Source organism: Eptatretus burgeri, chromosome 3 (assembly GCF_056783735.1).
Source record: "Eptatretus burgeri isolate ZD-2024b chromosome 3, Ebu_testis_v1, whole genome shotgun sequence".
NCBI classification, from domain to species: Eukaryota; Metazoa; Chordata; class Myxini; order Myxiniformes; family Myxinidae; genus Eptatretus; species Eptatretus burgeri.
This window is the reverse complement of record NC_140963.1, coordinates 85,522,417-85,541,466: the sequence shown is the minus strand read 5'-3', so window position 1 is coordinate 85,541,466 and position 19,050 is coordinate 85,522,417. Positions and strand designations below refer to the sequence as shown.

The 19,050-nt window shown below is 43.6% G+C and overlaps 1 protein-coding gene across 4 annotated transcripts in view; it reads left to right on the top strand.

Annotated features, from left to right (window-relative positions):
- The first annotated feature begins 654 nt into the window (after positions 1-654).
- Positions 655-19,050, top strand: part of LOC147030356 (band 4.1-like protein 5) — a 124,097-nt gene continuing 105,701 nt past the window's right edge. Inside the window, exons 1-2 of one of the 4 annotated variants that reach the window (XM_085874310.1) lie at positions 655-2,321; positions 12,628-12,732. In XM_085874310.1, coding sequence (XP_085730436.1) covers positions 2,142-2,321; positions 12,628-12,732 — 285 coding nt within the window. In that variant the 5' untranslated portion in view covers positions 655-2,141. Of the gene's footprint in view, positions 2,322-12,437; positions 12,474-12,627; positions 12,733-19,050 lie in introns of those variants that run through there. The other 3 variants (XM_085874307.1, XM_085874309.1, XM_085874308.1) reach the window with 3 other exon arrangements.

Genomic DNA, 19,050 nt, shown 5'->3' with positions numbered 1-19,050 from the left:
TCAAGCAATCGTCTTGAAATTTTTTGTGTGTAGATGACCAGCCAAGGACAGAAACACTTAATTTTGGTGAAGATCCGAGTCCAGACCCGGATCTGAGAATTTTTTGAAGTGATTCTTCACCGTTGAGAGATTTGGCCAAAAACGATATGTCGCACAATATCTCAAGAGGTTATGGATGGATTCTGGCAAAACTTGGTATAGATGTTGGAAGTGCCACTAAAAAGAATTGATTCGATTTTGGTGAAGATCCGAATCCAGATCTGGATACAATAATTATGTCATTTTTAACAGATTCTTCACCATTGAGAGATGTGGCTAAAATCGATATTGCATGATCTATATATTACTAAAACCCTCATCTTGTATGTATGTATGTATGTATGTATGTATGTATGTATGTACCCGAAATACAGCCAAAACAGTACACGATAGTACAAACATTTTAGTGTCACCTTACTCACCATTCTCCCATAGTGTGCAGTATCAAGTTTTGTTCAAATCGGGCAACGAAAAGATGATTAAAAAACTCAATTCCCGATTCAGTCAAGTACTCTTCGGGAGTATTTGATCAAAGCAAACAACCTGAACAGTATAGTTCGCTGGAGCTATCTTATTTTTCCCCTTCAAATGATTTTTTTCATCAACTGCTGTCACAATGGGAACCCAACGGGTTCACGGGTTGTCTAGTATCTCATAAAGGTGAGGACGGATTCGGATGAAACTTGGTGGATAGGTTTGGTGTGTGACAAGGACTAATCGATTCAATTTTGGTGAAGATATGAATCTGGATACAGATTCGAGAATTTTTCAGCTGATTCTTCACCATTGAGAGATGGGGACAAAAACTATGTACAGCATGTTATCTCTAAAAGTTGTGGACGCCTTGTGACAAAACGAGGTGGAAGAGTTAGGTGACAAGAACAAGCCGATTCGATTTTGGTTAAGGTCCGGACTCAGATCCGACCCATCAGTGGCATACAAAATGTAAACTATTCAGCATGGCGGAGGTATGTTCTCTCTGGCATGCCATTCTGTTTTGCCAAGATGTCACTCGAAGAGTGATTTTTCATTTTTTACTCTGTCTGCCCATCTGGCAGTTAAACAGAATTTTAAACCATTCCAAACAGGAATCTTACTGTTTTTAAGAACGTCATAAAGGACACAAACAACAGGCATGAATTACTAATGTAACATGTTCGATAGGGTCGTGTGAAGACACTGTATCAACGGCGGTAAACTTAAAAACAACTTTTTTTCTCTCCAAACTTTAAAAATCTTTATTTTATTTCAATGGATTTATATACTTGTAACACTGTAGAACACAAATCGCCTTCTTGGCACTTTCAAAAACCTTCCGTTTAGCGTTACTTGGACAAAATATTACACCATTTTATGTCATCTCGACCAATCAGTTTGGAGTCCGTTTCTTTTTTTTCTTCCTCGCGTGGGGCGAGGTGTTCTCCCAACTCTCTAGTTCCAACAGTTCTTCAATCCACTCAATAAATGGTGAATCGGAATTGCATTAACCATCCTCGCAATTTCTTACACTACCATGATGAACCTGGTGGTGGCGCCATGCATCTGCCAGCCAACCACATCTGTATATCTGTGCACGCACGTGGTGGCGCTGCATTTCGGAGCACCTCTTGAATTTTGAAAGTTCGATTCAAGTCACCCGTTCGTTTTCTCCGTTTCTTCGATAGGTGGATGTTAAAATATCTCCGTTTGTATCGGTGGCTGTTAAAGACACCAAAGGTATCTGTCGCTCCGTTTAGTTTTGACACTCACAAGTCGGGATGCTGATCGATTTAATATTTGTTGCACCTGCGCTGGAAGGTGGACATGCTGACCTCCGGGCAGTTCTTGTGCTTTTCTTCCTTCTCTCGTGATTATTGCTGGAGGTTCTCCTGTTACCCCTCCCACATCCATCTCCTTGATCCTTCCCTCCCCTTTCTTTGCCTTTACTCCCGCTCAGAATTCAGAGCCAAAGTACCCCCCCCCTTCCTCCTCCCCCCCTCTCTCTCTCTCTCTCTCTCCCTTTGATTCTCACTGCTCGGACTTCACTCCGTCGCGTTCCCAGTTGTCCTGATCTCGTTTTCAGCACGCAGTCGCGGTGATCGTGAGCCGACGTCCGAGGCAGCATGCTCAGGTTCTTGCGCCGCACGCTCGGCCGCCGTTCGAGGCACGAGTACGAGCACGAACGGCACGTGAAGGAGGGTCAGCGCGCGTCCGTGCACATCAACGCCGCGGGTTCGAGCGCTCTCTCCCTGATGTGCCGCGTCGCGCTCCTCGACGGCTCTGATGTCAGTGTTGAACTCCCGGTGAGCCTACCTGTCTTTATTTTTTGGCTCACCTGGCTCACCGGCATTCACCAGCCGCACTTTTGAATACAGTAACGGTTTACATGTTTGATGTATGTTATCGGTATCCCATGCGGACGGCATTCTTTGCACATGACGCGCCTGTAACCATGAGCTCACGTTCGAATCCGTGATGGTTGCAGTTGTACTGATGGCAATGAGTTCATTGTTCGACAGCAAAATGTACGACTACCCGAACCCTACTTAATTGTTTCTTACAAAGTTGACAGTATATACTACATAGAACACGAAGGCCGCAAAAACAAGACACTTAATATTCGTACTCACTGTTATTGCATTAATTAATTAATTGATTAATTAATTCGCATAAACATCCAAACGATCAAACCGTGCAAATGAGAGCAATTGTTTGGAAGTGAAACGAAGGAGTTGACGCTTTCCGTTTAAGTAAATCTCGCCTGGGTTCGAATCCCGACCCGGCTATGAACTGTCATCCTGGTGTTCCACAGGCAGGGGCAAATCCAGGAATTGGGTAGGGGGGGCAGGGGTCCAAATAACAGAAAATCTAAGTCATATGAACGTTATGAAAACTTTATTGCAGCTTTCAAATAAATGCACATTCTCATATATTCTTTGATATGCATGTATTGTTGTGCAAAAAGATATATAAGTTAACGAAGTTAATATTTAAATGCATAACTAAAAATAAAATAGCTTGAATTCAATAAACTTCAAGTTTCAATCTTAAATATCATGACTCGTGAGACCTACCTGAGTGATGGTAGTGCCTATATGACATACTAGCAACTATATGACATACTAGAAGGAGTTCTGGGTGACCAGGGAACCCCTGGCTTTGCCACTCTAATGGTAAATATTTTTTTTGTTGGGAGGGGGGGGGGTTTCCGGGCAACCAGGAAACCCCCCCTGGATTTGCCACTGACAGGCAGGGTGATTCATCGATGGATGTGCCGTCCCACGGATGGAATTTAAACCTGGTGTCCCGTCTGCTCACGTTCGTTGGTGAATGTTAAAAAAAGACCGCATGGTGTCCTTCGCGAAGAGTGGGCGAGCCATCGCCGGCATCACGGCCAAATTACTAATTACTGCCCGAATTGGGAAAGCAATGGCAAACCACCCGGTGCAACCCTTGCCAAGAAACCGCTTCGGTTGCACTGAACCTGCGTTCGGGAAGAACACCAGTATACGAATTAAATAAATCACTGTCTAGATATTTAACCCCTACATTGCTGCTAGACCCCAACTCCCCTCCCCTTCCCCGAACCAGGCCATGGTGGTGTCCGATTACCATTCACAGCACAGCGTACGGTCGGTAATAAGTACCTTCCTCGTGTTGATAACCATCAATTCTGCTGACGATGTGCCCGAGCCAGGCATTTCCTGCGTGCCACACAGCAGTGAATCTTTAAATGTCATAATGACTGTGATAGTAATTATACAATTTTACTTTGAGCGGTATTAATTATGTCTATTATGCATTTTATGTCCTCCCATCCTGACTCTTTGGCTTGAGTGTGTCGGTTCTCACCTTTTACACCTGAAGACCGTGAGTGCGACAATACCTGTGCTGATCTACTTTTTCAACAAACCTTGAAGATGCATCCAGAGTAGCTGGCTGGTTGGGAAGACTGAATACAGAAACAGGCTCATGGAAGAGCAGCAAAAGGGTACAAAGTTAATGTACTGACAATAAAGTGGTGAACAACAGGTGCACAGGGAATGCTTGTACATCCTTTAGAGTTTAGGTGAAGACAATGATGCTGGGATAATATGCACAAATTAAGATAAGATGTAGAAGTAGAATCTATAATCTCCCCCCCCCCCCCACATGTCCCCCTCAAGTTTTTGACTGTTTTTTTTTTTTTTTTTTTTTTTTTTTGACTCACAACATATCGATTGTCACCCCCACATTTTTACTCGATAATAATACATTTTCCAATGCATTTTTGAACTAGAAAAGGAGCAATGAGGGATTGCAGACCCTCGCCAGGACTTGTGTTGTGTGGTTTCTTTTATGTAGCGTTTGTGTACGTGTGTTGTGTAATTAATAAGAGAGATGATTAGAACTGCCACTTTATAATTGCTGGCAGTGATGACCGGGTATCAAGACATCCCGCTTTGATCGGACACCTGACCCTGACCCATGACGTTTTAAAATTATTATTATTATGCAATTTAATTCAGAATGGGATTAAAATAAATTAAATTCAAAACAAATGGAAGACCAAATAGGTACAAGTCCTGCATTGGAGTCATCAGAAGGAACCCAAACAAGCAAAAAGCAAAGATGAAGTCATCAGGAGGAACCTGGATAGGATTCACATTTAAGCGGCTATACTACTCCTCTACCCACAAACCCATCCAGGCACAGCCAAGTGAGCCTTATTCAAAAGAAAAATTAAAATAGAACTGCCACTTTATAACTGCTGGCAGTGATGAGTGGGTAGCAAGACGTCCGGCTTTGATATAATATGGGATTGACGAGTTACAAACTTATAACAGTGTTCAATCTATTTACTACGTATGCAGTTCACCCTTTTTCCTCGGGGCATCATCGGTATCAATTGAATTGGCATTGAAATTACCTGAACGCAAAGTAATCTCTCTCTATCGAGTGCAGCCTGTGGCTGCTGGTTGCATCATTGGTTGGGACACGGCTATGCCGCTAATGCAGTGTCCCCCTTATCAGTACACTGGTGCTCATTTTGCTGACCTCGGAAGGATGACAGGCTGAGTCAACCTCCTGGTATATTAATTCAGCGGCCAACGGGGCTTGAACTCAGGACCCTAGGACCCCAAGCCGCCACCCTAACCACTAAGCCAACACCAGGCTAAGAAGTAATAAATGTGCGAGAAATGTCACCATGGGTCCACAGGGTAAACCAGAACTCCGAGTAATACGAAGCCCCCCACACGTCTCTCTAGTATGTGGGATTGACGACTTATGGACCCAGTAACACGCCACATTCAATCTATTTATTACGTAAGCAGTTAGCTCTTTTTCCTGAATACATAGTCGGTATCAATTGATTTGGTGTTTAAATAACCTGAACACAAAGTAATAAATGTTGACACCATGGGTGCAGAGGGTAAAGCGGGATTTCCCTGAATCTAATGAGGCCCCACACCTTTCTCCATGACGCGGGATTCACAAGTTATGGACCAAGGAACAGGCCACATACCATCTATTTATTATGTACACAGTTGACCATTTTTCCTGGGGCCATCATCGGTATCAATTGAATTGCTACTCCTGTACCCTCAAATGCATGCAGGCACAGCCAAGAGCCTTATGTAAAAAAAAAAAATTCTAAAAGTTCTCAGATTCAAATAATTAAATAATTCCGGCCGCCAGACTTTGCGGCCGATTGGGTGGAAATTTAAAACATATATTCCCCATGTCCACTGGATTATAACTGTGAAGTTTGACATTGACTGATGAAGTGGTTCCAGAGAAAACATTATTTAATATTTTACTTCAATCCAATATGGCTGCCAAACCATGTGACTGATTGGGTTGTAATTTAAAACTAACATTCCCCATGTCTGCTAGATCATAATTTGAAGTTTCACATTGATTGATGCAGTGTTTCCAGAGTAAACATTATTTAATATTTTTCCCTCAATCCAATATGGCTGCCAAACCATGTGACCTATGTCAAAAAGAGTAGGAAACTTTTTATTTGTCATGGATAGGCAGTTATACCTCTAAAGTGTCGTCTTCAACTGTTCAGCCGTTTCAGAGATTTAATTTTTTTTTAATCTTCAAAACAATATGGCTGCTGAACCAAATGACCATCCATCCATCCATCCATCGGGACCATACTCTGTGCTGAGTGTTGGTGCTGCCGAAGCAGTCTCCTTGGCTATTGGGCACAATCCTGGACAGGTCACCACTCCAACACACGATACCAGCAAGCTGGCACTCATTTTGCCAACCTTGGAAGGATGACAGGCAGAGTCAACCCCACCTGGTATTAATTCAACAGCTGAGTGGGATTTGAACTCAGGATCCTAGGATCCCATGCCCACCATCCTAACCATTAAGCCAACACCAGGCATAACCACATGACCGATGATGTCACAATATATTTTTCTTCCATGAGTTGTTGCATCGATGATGCTCAAGAAATTTCAAACTTTTCGGATGCAGCACTCCACCTGTAAAATTTTCACTGGGATACCACTTCACTGATGATGTCATGAAAAATCACACTTCTTCCTCATGAGGAGTTCTTACCTTGTGCCAAGTTTGAATTTTTCCCATATTGCAGTTGTGGAGATACAAAGGTCCAAAGTATTTTGGTTTTTCAAAGATGGCATCAATACTACGTGACCTATGACATCGTCATTATCAATTAAATATTCTACGAAAAAAGATACATAATAGGGTGAAAAATTTGTTTCGATCGGACTAACGGTTGCTGAGAAAATGAATTTTAAAAAGAAAAAAATCCCGAAAATTGCCGGCGGAATAAAAATAATAATAAACAGAAGAAAAACAATAGGTTACCCAGCCTTGTTGGCTTGGTGCCCTCAAAAAAAAAAATACAAAAACATCCCAGATCAAAAAATTCTGGATGCCAGACCATGTGACCGATCGATTTGAAATTTAAAACGTAATCCCCGTCACTACTAGATCATAATTGTGAAGTCTCACGTCGATTGATTAAGCGGTTCCAGAGAAAACATGATTTATTATTTTTCTTAAATCCAATATGGCTGCCAAACCATGTGACATCAATTATTCCTTCATAAACTTGTACACACATGCCTTAGGGAACATTTTTGTGAAGTTTCCCCTCGATCTGTCCAGCCATTCTGGAGAAGATTTTTTAAGGTTTAAAAAATAACCAAAAAACAATATGGCTGCCGAATCACGTGACTGATATCATCAATTTTTTTTCTGTGGACCATTTTATCCGTAGATGACCCTCAAAATTTTTCATACTGATCGGATGTGGTGTTGTACATGTGCATTTATGATGGCATATTGAAGGCACCTATGACGTCATAAAAATTGCACTTATTCTGCATGAGGAGTACTTGTTACATGCCAAGTTTCAACTTTTTTCCTTGGTGCGGTTTCAGAGATAGAGGTCCAAAGTTTTTCCAACATCGCTGCCACACCACGTGACCTCTGACGTCATAATTGCCAATAAAACATTCCGCACAAGTCGTCGCACCAATGGTGAAAATTTCATCTCAATCCGACAAGCGGTTGCGGTGAACAACACAAAGATCTGTGTGGACAAACAAACAGATCCAAATGCAATACCCTCTCTTTTGGTAGCAACAGCCGACTGTACATCCCGATCGGGACACAAACTGTCCCGCTATCGACTCGAGGGCGCTCGGCAAGTAGCTTAAGCACTCAAGCAAGCACTCCAATGAAATGGTTGATAAGGAACGGCTGGCTTGGCAAGTGATAGCAAGCTGATTGGTAATGGCACATACCCGCAAAAAACTAAACATCGCCGATTTATTTACATTTTCAGATTTCACTCCAGATTTCAAGTTATTTAGTGCATGTGATCCAATCCTCCAAACTCAAATTATATTTCTATTCCATACTTGAATTGCTCTGTGAGAATAAACTTTATCACCAAGAAAAAGCTCAAAATTAATAGCACCCCCTTTTAGAAATTTAATTATTTCAAAGAAATGTGGCAAAGGTGGTTGGATTAAATGCTTACAATGCACCACAGCAAAGAGTGTCTCAAATGAACAATTTGTAGGGGCTAGACATGTCTGTATATCTGTCATCTGTGGAACCAACTCCCTGTGTCTGTTGTCTTGTAGCCCTCCCTCCATTCCTTCAAGAGTGCTGCCTGTAGTCATTTCATGCTTTCTCGCATACCCACCCGTACTCTCTTCAACTCCCACTGACCTGCTCCAACCCTCTCCCTCGCTCAACCACCTCCCAATGCTTTCCTTTCTGTTTCTCATGCATTCATGTGCAATGTTGTTGTCTTCTGTTTTCTTCTGATACTGTTGCCAGTCTTTGACTCAGCAAGCCTCTGTCTCTTCGCTCCTCCACGAGCCTGTATACAAAACAATTTAATACAACAAGGGATGATTCATAAACAGACAGAAATGCTGACAGACTCGTACATCAGAATCACGACCCAAACATTAAATGTTTCAGGTTTGTTTTCCTCAAAACAAGTAATAATTCCAATACAATAAAATTCCACGAAACTTCACCACATTGTAGAGTTTTTCATATGGAAGAAGCATATTGTTTTTTGAGGTCAAAAGGTCAAAAGATCAACACAGGCCAAAGGTCAACAAGTTCGGTGAGATTTCTAAAATCCTCAATTTTCATCCAATTGACTTGAAATTTAAAGAGGATTTCTATTTCAGGTCAATGAATTCAACCACCAATTATTTTGGAGATTCACGTCAACCAAAAAGGTCACCATAGGCCGAATTTCTAAAATTGTCAATTTTCATCCGGTTGACTTGAAATTTGAAGAGGAGTTCCATATTTGGTCATTGAATTCAACCAACAATTATTTTTGAGGTCAAATTTGTTTTTTGGATTTTGCAAGTATCGTGCTCTGCACGACGTCTTCTTCTTGTTTGTTCATTGTCTACTCATGTCCTAATAATTAACGTTAAAGAGCACTGAAGACTCTTACCGTCCTTGTCCTACTACTAATCCGCATGCCCAGCTAAGGTGTGTAGCGACCCCCTTGGGGACTGACCCTTTGCACTGTGTTCCCTTGGGGTCTTTGTCCTACAGGTGTGATGTCTACATTATAGCCTCGTACAGTGTTAAAAAGTACGTTAATCAAAAGAGATCCAGATAAGAAAAGACAATGCAGTACCAAGCACCCGAAGTAATACTGTCCTCAGTTCACGTGTTGTCCTCCATGCAAGCCAAGTTCAGCAATGAGTAAAAACCATTGGAATCTCACAAGACTAAAATTATAGACAACTTTGGGAATATCCAGGCCATCTGTGCTCCTGACACGTCACAGTGTCTGACTCCATGCATTTGAAACCGCAAGCTTTAAGGATTAGGATCAGAAATCCTGTCCTGCTTTCCAAACCATCTTTATCCTCCAACAGCCCTATGTGTGCAAAACATAGAGACTAGAGTAAAGAGCCAGTGAGCTCAACATCTCCCAGATTACACATTTTTGAGGTTGAAAGTTTGTTGTTGTCATTTCTTGGTTCAAGGTGTACTATGCATTGGTTTCATAGTAAAATGCCTTACAACCATCACATCCATGTTGTCGGCACATCCATTTTTCTGTTCCGTTGGAATGACCTCCATGACTGCATGGTGCTGGCCCAAAGACCTGACGTCCTTCATAACCTCATGATTGCAGATTCGATGGCAGCTTTTAAAATGTATCCTATTACGGTCTGTGATCTGTTTGCTCAAAGTAGTGACAGCCTGGTGGCACAACACCAGAATGGCAGTTTGTTGTCTGTCAGGTTGGACTCCACTCGGAATAGATCCTTGAAACTGGTGGATTTCCTGTCATGCAAATGAAATAATTGCAAAGTCTTGCTCATAAACATTTGTACATTTTGTATATAATGATTAAATGGGGCATTGTTTTTGTACAACTACTAAAGTCATTTTGAAGTCACGATAGTAAACATGGCTTTTGCTCCAGGCTTAGGGTTTATGGCTCAATATGTGTTACTTTGTTGATATGTAGTCTGATGATGTGATCAAATTATAATTGTTAAACACTGACGTCATTCTGATTTGCTCCTTTGCTTCTGATTTCTTGTGTGTGGATGGGTTATGATATTGTGGTTGGTGCAGTGCAGGCATGATGGGTCGAATTGCCTCCTCCTGTTGCAAAATTCCTTGTGTGCATCATTGTGCATTTTCAGTATGTGAAGTATGGGTACATCGGATTACTTGGCCCCGAATGTCCTCAAATTCTGACCTTCCTGATACACAAACTATATAGTATATTAAAATCATTACTGCAGTTTTAATATGAACCTTGCTTATTATGACTTAGAAAATAATTCCGAGACCAGTGGTTGTATAGTGTGTAGGTGGAGATCCAGTAACCTGTAGTATTTGAGGATTTTAATTTTTTAAAAAAAATCTTTGCACAAAAGCATCAATGGATAAATGCTTCATAGCCCAACAATGCTGCACTTATTACTCACAGCCTTTACACACATCACAGGATCGGGTTTACACCCCCACTGCTTTCCCACGTCTACACTACACCAGCAGAGTAATCACCCTCCCCTCAATCCACACCCTTTGGGGGAGAGGAGAAGTGAATGGAGAAAAATCTATTCAACAAAACGAAGACAAGCTGTGGGATTAGAGGAGAGGGGAGAATATGGAGGATGGGGCGTTAGGGAAGTTGGTATGATTGGGAGTTATAGAGAGTTTGCAGGAGTGAGAGGGTATGGTTCATGGAGGAGGAGAGGAGATTGGGACCATACTCTGTGCAGAGCGTTGGTGCTGCTTAAGCAGTCTCCTCGGCTATTGGGCACAATCCTGGACGGGTCGCCACTCCGACACAGTACACCAGCATGCTGACACTCATTTTGCCGACCTCGGAAGGATGACAGGCCGAATTAACCCCACCTGGTATTAATTCAACAGCTGAGTGGGATTTGAACTCAGGACCCTCGGATCCAAAGCCCACCACCCAAACTATTAAGCCAACACCAGGTTCATGGAGGGGAATGCAGAAAGTTGGGAGGGGGAGGGGGAAGGGTGGTGGTAAACCAATGATATTTTGTATATGCAGTCTTGAGGTCATCTCTGACAGCTCGGTACAGATCTCATTGATGGTGCAGACATATGGTAGCACACTTACCTTTGAGCTGTCTAATCTGGATAAAATATCCAATCTGAATGTAAGCTGTTGAATTGGAGCTTCACAAGCATGGTGTTGTATCACAAAGTGTCGTCCCTCATATGGACATTAAGCTTGGTGTCTTGTCTGCTCGCATTAGCTGATGGATGTTAAAGATCACACGGTGTCTGTCGAAGAAAAGTGCGTGAGTTATCAGCGGCACCCTGCACAAATGACAAATTCCTCACCAAATCACCTTCAGTCGAATAACAGGCCCAGACAGTCTGTTCATTAAAGACGTGGGCAAAAAATATTTCTCGGCCTACCCAATTAGAATGTGGGATTGATTGGGGCTGTTCAAGAAGGAATATTTAGGTAATCTTTTATACACATATTATGAAGTCTTTACCTTTATCTTGAATCTAAGGCTCATTGAGGATCATCTTTCACATAACCTACTGGGCATAGCCATTGAGAGACATCGATATACCTTATTAGTAGCTCAGTAGTTGAGTAACTAAAGTTTCACCGGTTCACTTCAGTCGTGTGGGTTTGGATCCCATTCATGCTTAAGGGCTTCTTTTTCTGAAATGCTACGTATTTACCTGTCCAGGATTAGCATTCGGCCAAAGGAATGTCCACAATTAAACCCATCGGTTGGGGTATAGTAAAAGCACCTTTATATAAATAGCAATGGCATGAGTAGATAATGGACACATCAACAGCAGAAGCGATTTGAACCTGGGAACACAAAATCATGATGCACGTGCTTTGATTAGGACTCCAAACAGCAGCCCATCGCCTGGCTAAATCAGGTGTGCAAACATTTGTGATTAGGAAACACACAAATCTTTTGGTCGAACCAGCCCAACACCTTAAGGAGTTATTCAGTGGATAAGCTTGGTGTTGGCTTAACGGTTCAGGTGGCTGGCTTAAGATCCTAGGGTCTTGAGTTTGAGTCCCTGTTTGTCCGTTAAATAATACCCGATGGGTTGAATCAGTCTGTCATCCTTCCGAGGTTGGCAAAATGAGTACCAGCTTACTTGAAGCAGTGGGGACTGCATCAGTGGCACAGCCACGCTCGCAGCAATGATGCAACCAGCAGCCACAGGCTGCGAATGGGATAATCATTTCAGTCGATAATAAACCTACCAACTCATCCAAGAGTCATGCTTTCTATCCACTGGTTCTGTTTACTGAGAAAAACCAACTCCTGTGTGTTACAGGCCTGGAGCTTTGCTTTCATAGCGAACGCAAGCTTGTGTTATAAGTGCGGCCTCATGTTATGATCAACAATAAGGGCACCCATTATGTTATGGAGTACATCCATGGAATGGTAATTATCTTCATTTCAAGCAGTATGGGATAAACAAGTCAGATTAATGTAATTTTCTTGTTTTTCAGAAATGCCAAATATATTAATCAAATACACGAAATATTTGCGATTTTGTTTTCCTCCCTCTCCTTCGAACTTCCTTCCCATCCTGCAGAAGAGAGCCAGAGGGCAGCAGTTATTTGACCAGATTGTACTGCATCTGGACCTGGATGAACCAGACTACTTTGGCCTGCAATTTATGGACTCTGCTCAAGTCCCGGTATCGAACATCAGTTTCCTTACCCCCCCCTCTTTGATTCCCTCCTCGTCTCTTTCCCTTAAAAACACACCCTGCCGCTTTTACCATGATCCACTTCAGCTTGTTCTGTCAAGGCTCAAATTCTTATCAGTTATGGGAAGAATTAACCTTTAAGGAAACAAAGTGCACTTAAAATGAAGGATTAAAAAAGAGCATTTTGTGGTGTAATACAGTGATAGGTGTACACAAATAATCTATCTATAATTCCAGCAATCTCTGTGTGTGTCTGTCTGTCTGTCTGTCTGTCTGTCTGTCTGTCTGTCTGTCTGTCTGTCTGTCTGTGTTTCTGTCTGTCTCTATGCGACCGCCGTTTCTCGACGACCGCCGGTCCGATCTGATTGAAACTTGCCAGGAATATTGCCGGGAACCCGCGGATGTGCCTTTTCGAGGTTTGATATTAATCGGACGAGCGGTTCCCAAGTTACGGCCATTTATCTGTCGACCAATGACAAGACATGGTGCTATGACATCACGAATGACGTCACAATGAATGTTTATTTTTTTTTTTTTTTTTTTTTTTTTTTGCACGATTGACGGTCCGATCTGATTGAAACTTGCCGGGAATATTGCTGGGGACCCGCGGATGTGCCTTTTCGAGGTTTGATATTAATCGGACGAGCGGTTCCCAAGTTACGGCCATTTATCTGTCTACCAATGACAAGACACGGTGCTATGACATCACGAATGGCGTCACAAGTAATGTTTATTTATTTATTTATTTTTTCACGATTGATGTCACAATTCTTCTTGTTCTTCGTTTGGTATGACGTCACAATCGACGATGGGGACCTCAGTATGTGCCTTTTCAAGGTTTGATATTAATGTCTGTGTCTGTATGCGACCGCCGTTTCTCGACGACCACCGGTCCGATCTGATTGAAACTTGCCAGGTATATTGCTGGGGACCCGCGGATGTGCCTTTTCAAGGTTTGATATTAATCGGACAAGCGGTTCCCAAGTTGCGGCCATTTATTTACCAAACCAATGACAAGACACGGTGCTATGACGTCACGAATGACGTCACAATTTTTTTTTTGCACGATTGACGTCACAATTCTTCTTCGTTTGATATGACGTCACAATTGATGCTGGGGACCTGAGTATGTGCCTTTTGAAGGTTTGATATCGTTCTTCTTCATCCGTTTCAGCTGTTTCCCAAGTGTTTCCCAAGGTTTGAAAGCTGTTTTTTCCCAAGGTTTGAATTAATTGTTCAAATTATTAATTAATCCCAAGGTTTGAATTTTTCCAAGGAAAACAGCTGTTTTCCAAGGTTTGAAGGTTTAAAAAAAAATTATTTGCACATACAGCCACGCGAGAGTGAAGGAACGGCCTGTGTGGTTGTTGTCTCTGGCACGTAGTTTGAATTTTTTTTTTTTGCACGTACAGCCACGCACGTATGGGCATGCGAGAGCGAAGGAACGGCCTGTGTGGTTGTTGTTTCTGGTACGCGGCTTGAAGGTTTTTTTTTTTGCACGTACGGGCATGCACGTATGAGCCCGCACTAGTGTAATCAATTTCGACAGGAGGCTTAAGCTTTACAGAAATATCAAGAATTTCGATTTTTAGTTTCGTGAAACTGAGTTGGTCCCGGCAGAAGCACCAAGATTTGTAAAAAAATAAAAAGCCATATTCCGTACCTTATTAATTCAGGGAGGGTGGTAACCTGCCTATCTTGCCTGATCTGATCTGATCAACAAATGACACGTCACCAGCTCATACTTTGTGCTGAACACTTAATCCATCCATCCATTGGGACCATACTCTGTGCAGAGCATTAGTGCTACCTAAGCAGTCTCCTTGGCTATTGGGTACAATCCTGGACGGGTCACCATTCCGACACAGGATACCAGCAAGCTGACGCTCATGTTGCCGATCTTGAAAGGATGACAGGCAGAGTCAACCCCACCTGGTATTAATTCAACAGAAAAGGGGGATTTGTACTCAGGATCCTAGGATTCCAAGCCGACCACTCTAACTATTAAGCCAACACCAGGCATGACACTTTAATGTCATCATGGAAATTTGCAATAGCCATCAAAATGCTATCTATGACAAAGTGGTGGCATCCCCGCCCCCTTAATTGATTGAGATTGAGAATATGCGACTTTCAAAATGATGTATGAATGCTAACGAGACCTTTTGCGTATGCGTTATGTGTGCCATTTCAGTGACTCGGTTATGCTTGTTGGCACTTTTAACCTGTCGTTGCTCGCGTGAAATAAGTAATTCAAATAGTCTTCCAAACAAAATTTTCATCATTTAGATGAAAGAGTGGCAATTTCCATATGGTTAACCATAATGGTTCTGTTTCTAATTGCAAATCAGACTCGTGGAAATAGAGGAAATACGATAAATATCCGTCGAGTTAATTTCTTAAATATCCGATAAATATCCTATCATTTCCTGTTAGTACCAGTGAGCGGCTACGGTGGATATAAAATACATACACACACATGGAGGGACAAATGCTTCTCCTTTTCTCAATAGACACAAAATCTAATATAATCTCTCTTGTGGCCCTGGAACTAACCAAAAAATGTGTATTTATAATGCCCCTAACAGCCCACATAGCTTGCACTCCCACCCCCCCCTCCCAAATATCACGTCAAGTTAAGTATGGGAGAACGCTCTGGAGCAGCACGTCGCCACATCCACTTTCCGCCTTTCCGCAGCTTCCATTTGGCCATCCCCATCTCCTTGAGACACTGATCAACCTGCTGCAACCACGAGGCACGTTGTTGGCCCATAGGCCTCCTCCACTCACGAGGCGCCGTCACTGAAAGAATCTCGTGAGCAGGATCAGCATCAGGAAAACGAGCTACATGTCCATACAGCCGCAGCTGACGCTCACGCACTATGCAGGTAACAAATCTCATCTGATCATCTCTCTCAGCAAATGCTAGTTGGACAGAAAGTCTGACCAGCGATAGCTAAGGACTCTCTGAAAAGACCTGGTACCGAAGGAGATGTCTTTGTCTCAGATAATTGGTCAGAATCTAGGTCTCACATCCGCAGAGCAAGACTGGAAGCACAAAAAGGACTTAAAGACTTGGACATTCGTCCTGCAAAGGTATCTGCAGAACCACACCTCATGAGCCAATTAATCCATGACTCCTCATGCCCGACCCAGACGTCTATCGACCTCTGGCACGTAACATGCGGAGACATGAATATCACTGCCAAGGTAAGTTAATCTATCTCTTACCTCAACATCCTTGCCACAAACAGATAGAAAGATAGCAGCATCCAACATGTCAATGAAAGCCTGGATCGTAGTTTTGACCCTGGAGGTCTGTAATCCCACTGGCTGCGACTCCTCATTTAGCACCTGGAGGGCCCCCATGAGGATATCAATCGTCTCCACAAAGATGACGGTATCATCTGTGAAATCAAGGTCAGAGATCTTAACATTCCCAAATGATTCACTGTAGCTTGATTTCTCCGACATCCTCCCCCGGAATCTAGTCCATACAAGTGCTGAAAAGTGTGGGGGCCAGTACACATCCATGATGAACAGCAGCAACAACTGAAAATAAGTCAGACATGGGACCACCACACCTCACAGCACTCTCAGTACCAGAGTATAGTTCAGACATCAGATTGTTCAGTTTTGTTGGCACCCCACGAAGACCGAGAATCATCCAGAGGGTATCCCAATTCACAGAATCGAATGCTTTACAGAAATCAACACAAGCTGCAAGCATCCCCTGCTGAAACTCTCATCTGCATTCAGTGAGGACCCGAGGAGAAAGGATACTGCCAATCGCTGACCTCTTTGGTGTAAAGCCCGAATGCTCTGGGCGCTGGTGCTCAAGCAGATGGTGGCGAACCCAATGAAGAATTATCCGAGCAAAGACCTTGCCCGGCACTGAGAGCAACGTCACCCCTCAGTAGTTGTTGCAGTTCTGGCAATCACCCTTCCCTTTCCAGAGAGAGACAACAAGGCCCCTCTTCCAGTCAGTTGGGTTAATGCCTGTGCTCAAAACAGAGCACAGAACTGCATGCAATGACATGAGTACAGCATTTCCACCAGCCTTGAAAGTTCACCATGGATGCTACAGATCTTAGGAGCTTTACCCCCTTTCAACTGGTTCACTGCAACCTGTGTTTCCACAAATGAAGGTGGTCCACAGTTGATTGGAGGGTCAGCAATAGGGATAGCAATACTCCTGACATCCAATTCAACAGCTGGTGGGTCAGCCTCGTACAACCGTTCAAAGTAACCAGCCCAGCCAGCCTTCAGTTCAGACTCCTCTGTCAAGAGTTGTTAGCACCCTCTGCTCTAACTGCAGTACACCGAGGGACGGGCTTGGAGGAACGCAATGCAAGGATGCCTCTCGAAGCAGGAGAGAATCACTTGACCACAGGTGATGCTCTTCCCCTTCACCTATTAATTACACATAGGCCTCCTTTGCCACACTGAGCAAATGTACAGTTTTACACCTCAGCTCCCTGAACAGCTTCGTTCTGCCATTAAGCCTGGCCCTGCGACTCTGGTCAATGTTATTCAGTGTCCCTTTGGAGACAAAGCTTCTCTTCGGTTGACAGTGTGTTCCAAGACAACCAACGGCAACATCAAGGATGGTAGCCTTGAAGGCACTCCACATTCTTCAGGATCCCCAGAAAAACCCACACCCCACAGATCCCCATTCAATTTGTTCACAAACTTCTCAGCTACCCTCTCATCCTTGAACTTGCCAACATCCAGCCTCGGCTGGAATGGTACCATTCTCCTGGATTTGAGCTGAAACTTCAGAGTTGCTACAACAAGCCTGTGGTCAGTCTTGAGAAACTGAGCACTCTGGTAGACCTTGCAGTTCTGGATCATCCTCCAGTGACCATCAACGAGAACATGGTCAATCTCCTTTGCCACACCACCAGTGTTAGAATACCAAGTAATGCATTGAGGCTGTGGATGCTGAAACCATGAACCAACCACCCTTAGTCCATGACTTCTTGCAAAGTCAAGGAACTTAGTGCTATTCTGGTTCACAGTTCCAGACCCATGGGGACCAAAACTTGTCTCATAACCACCCCTATCACTTCCAGTCGATGCAGTGAAATCCCCCAAGACTAGAAGAGTATATCACCTGGGGCAATGATCAACCACAGACTTGAGCACAGCATAGAACATCTCCTTCACAGTGAGATCACTCGCCTCAGTCGGAGCATATACAGAGACCAGAGAAATGACACCCAGAGTGTTGAATCCTCGATCTTATAATACCGGTGTTACTTCAATTATCATGGAAGTCAGCGATTGGACACAGCTGCAGTAACTCCTTGTGTATGGTAACTATCAGAGTGACAAGACCAGTAGTAGGTGTAACCACCCGCCATGATCTCACCTCTCTCCGGGCTCTGAACTTCAGAGAGTGCTGCAATACTGATGTTCAAATGCTGGAGCTCAGATGACAGCAGAGACAGGTGATCATCCTCCCTTAGACTGAGGACATTACAGGCACCTATCTGAAGGATTGCTTCAGCCAGGTGTTGGCGCAGTGGTTAGGGCAGCGGCTTGGGATCCAAAAGGTCCTGAGTTCAAGCCCCGTTGGGCCACTGAATTAATACACCAGGGGGTTGACTCAGCCTGTCATCCTTCCGAGGTCGGCGAAATGAGTACCAGTGCACTGGGCCGGTGTATACCCCGGTTAAAATAGGTGTACCATATCCCTGTGTCGGAAGAGGCGACCAGGGTTGGCGTCAGGAAGGGCATCCGGCGTAAAACATGTGCCAAATCACTATGCGGATCATACGGATGATCCGCTGTGGCGACCCTTTACAGGAGCAGCCGAAAGAAGAAGAAGAAGATCTGAAGGATTGCCTCAAGTGAACCCAAGGAGACCAACCTCTGGTGGATAACTCCACATCACCACCCCGCCACCCTCCACCACAACCCAACCCAGAAAGTTTTCCTCATGGCTTTCCTCCTATCATCAAATGGAGGCAGCTCACACATGTGAGAATCGCCTGAAGTACATGAGGCTCTAAACTCTTTTAATGGGATTTATTCCTGAACAAATATAACGAGGGACGATTCATCCGACTGAGGGTACAATGGCAGGATGACAGGGGGAAGAAAAGGGATTCAATGAATCAACAATGATATACACGAGAAAAAAATCTAAGAAACTTAAGTCACCTCGCACCGGACTCAAGCACAGACAGGGGATGGGAACTAGAACCGGGTGGGCCTTAGCTCTGCTGGTAGAGACGTCAAAGCAGTTACATGGGCAGGAGAGATGAACAGGCGATGAGGCAGGTAACGAGCATATGGGCA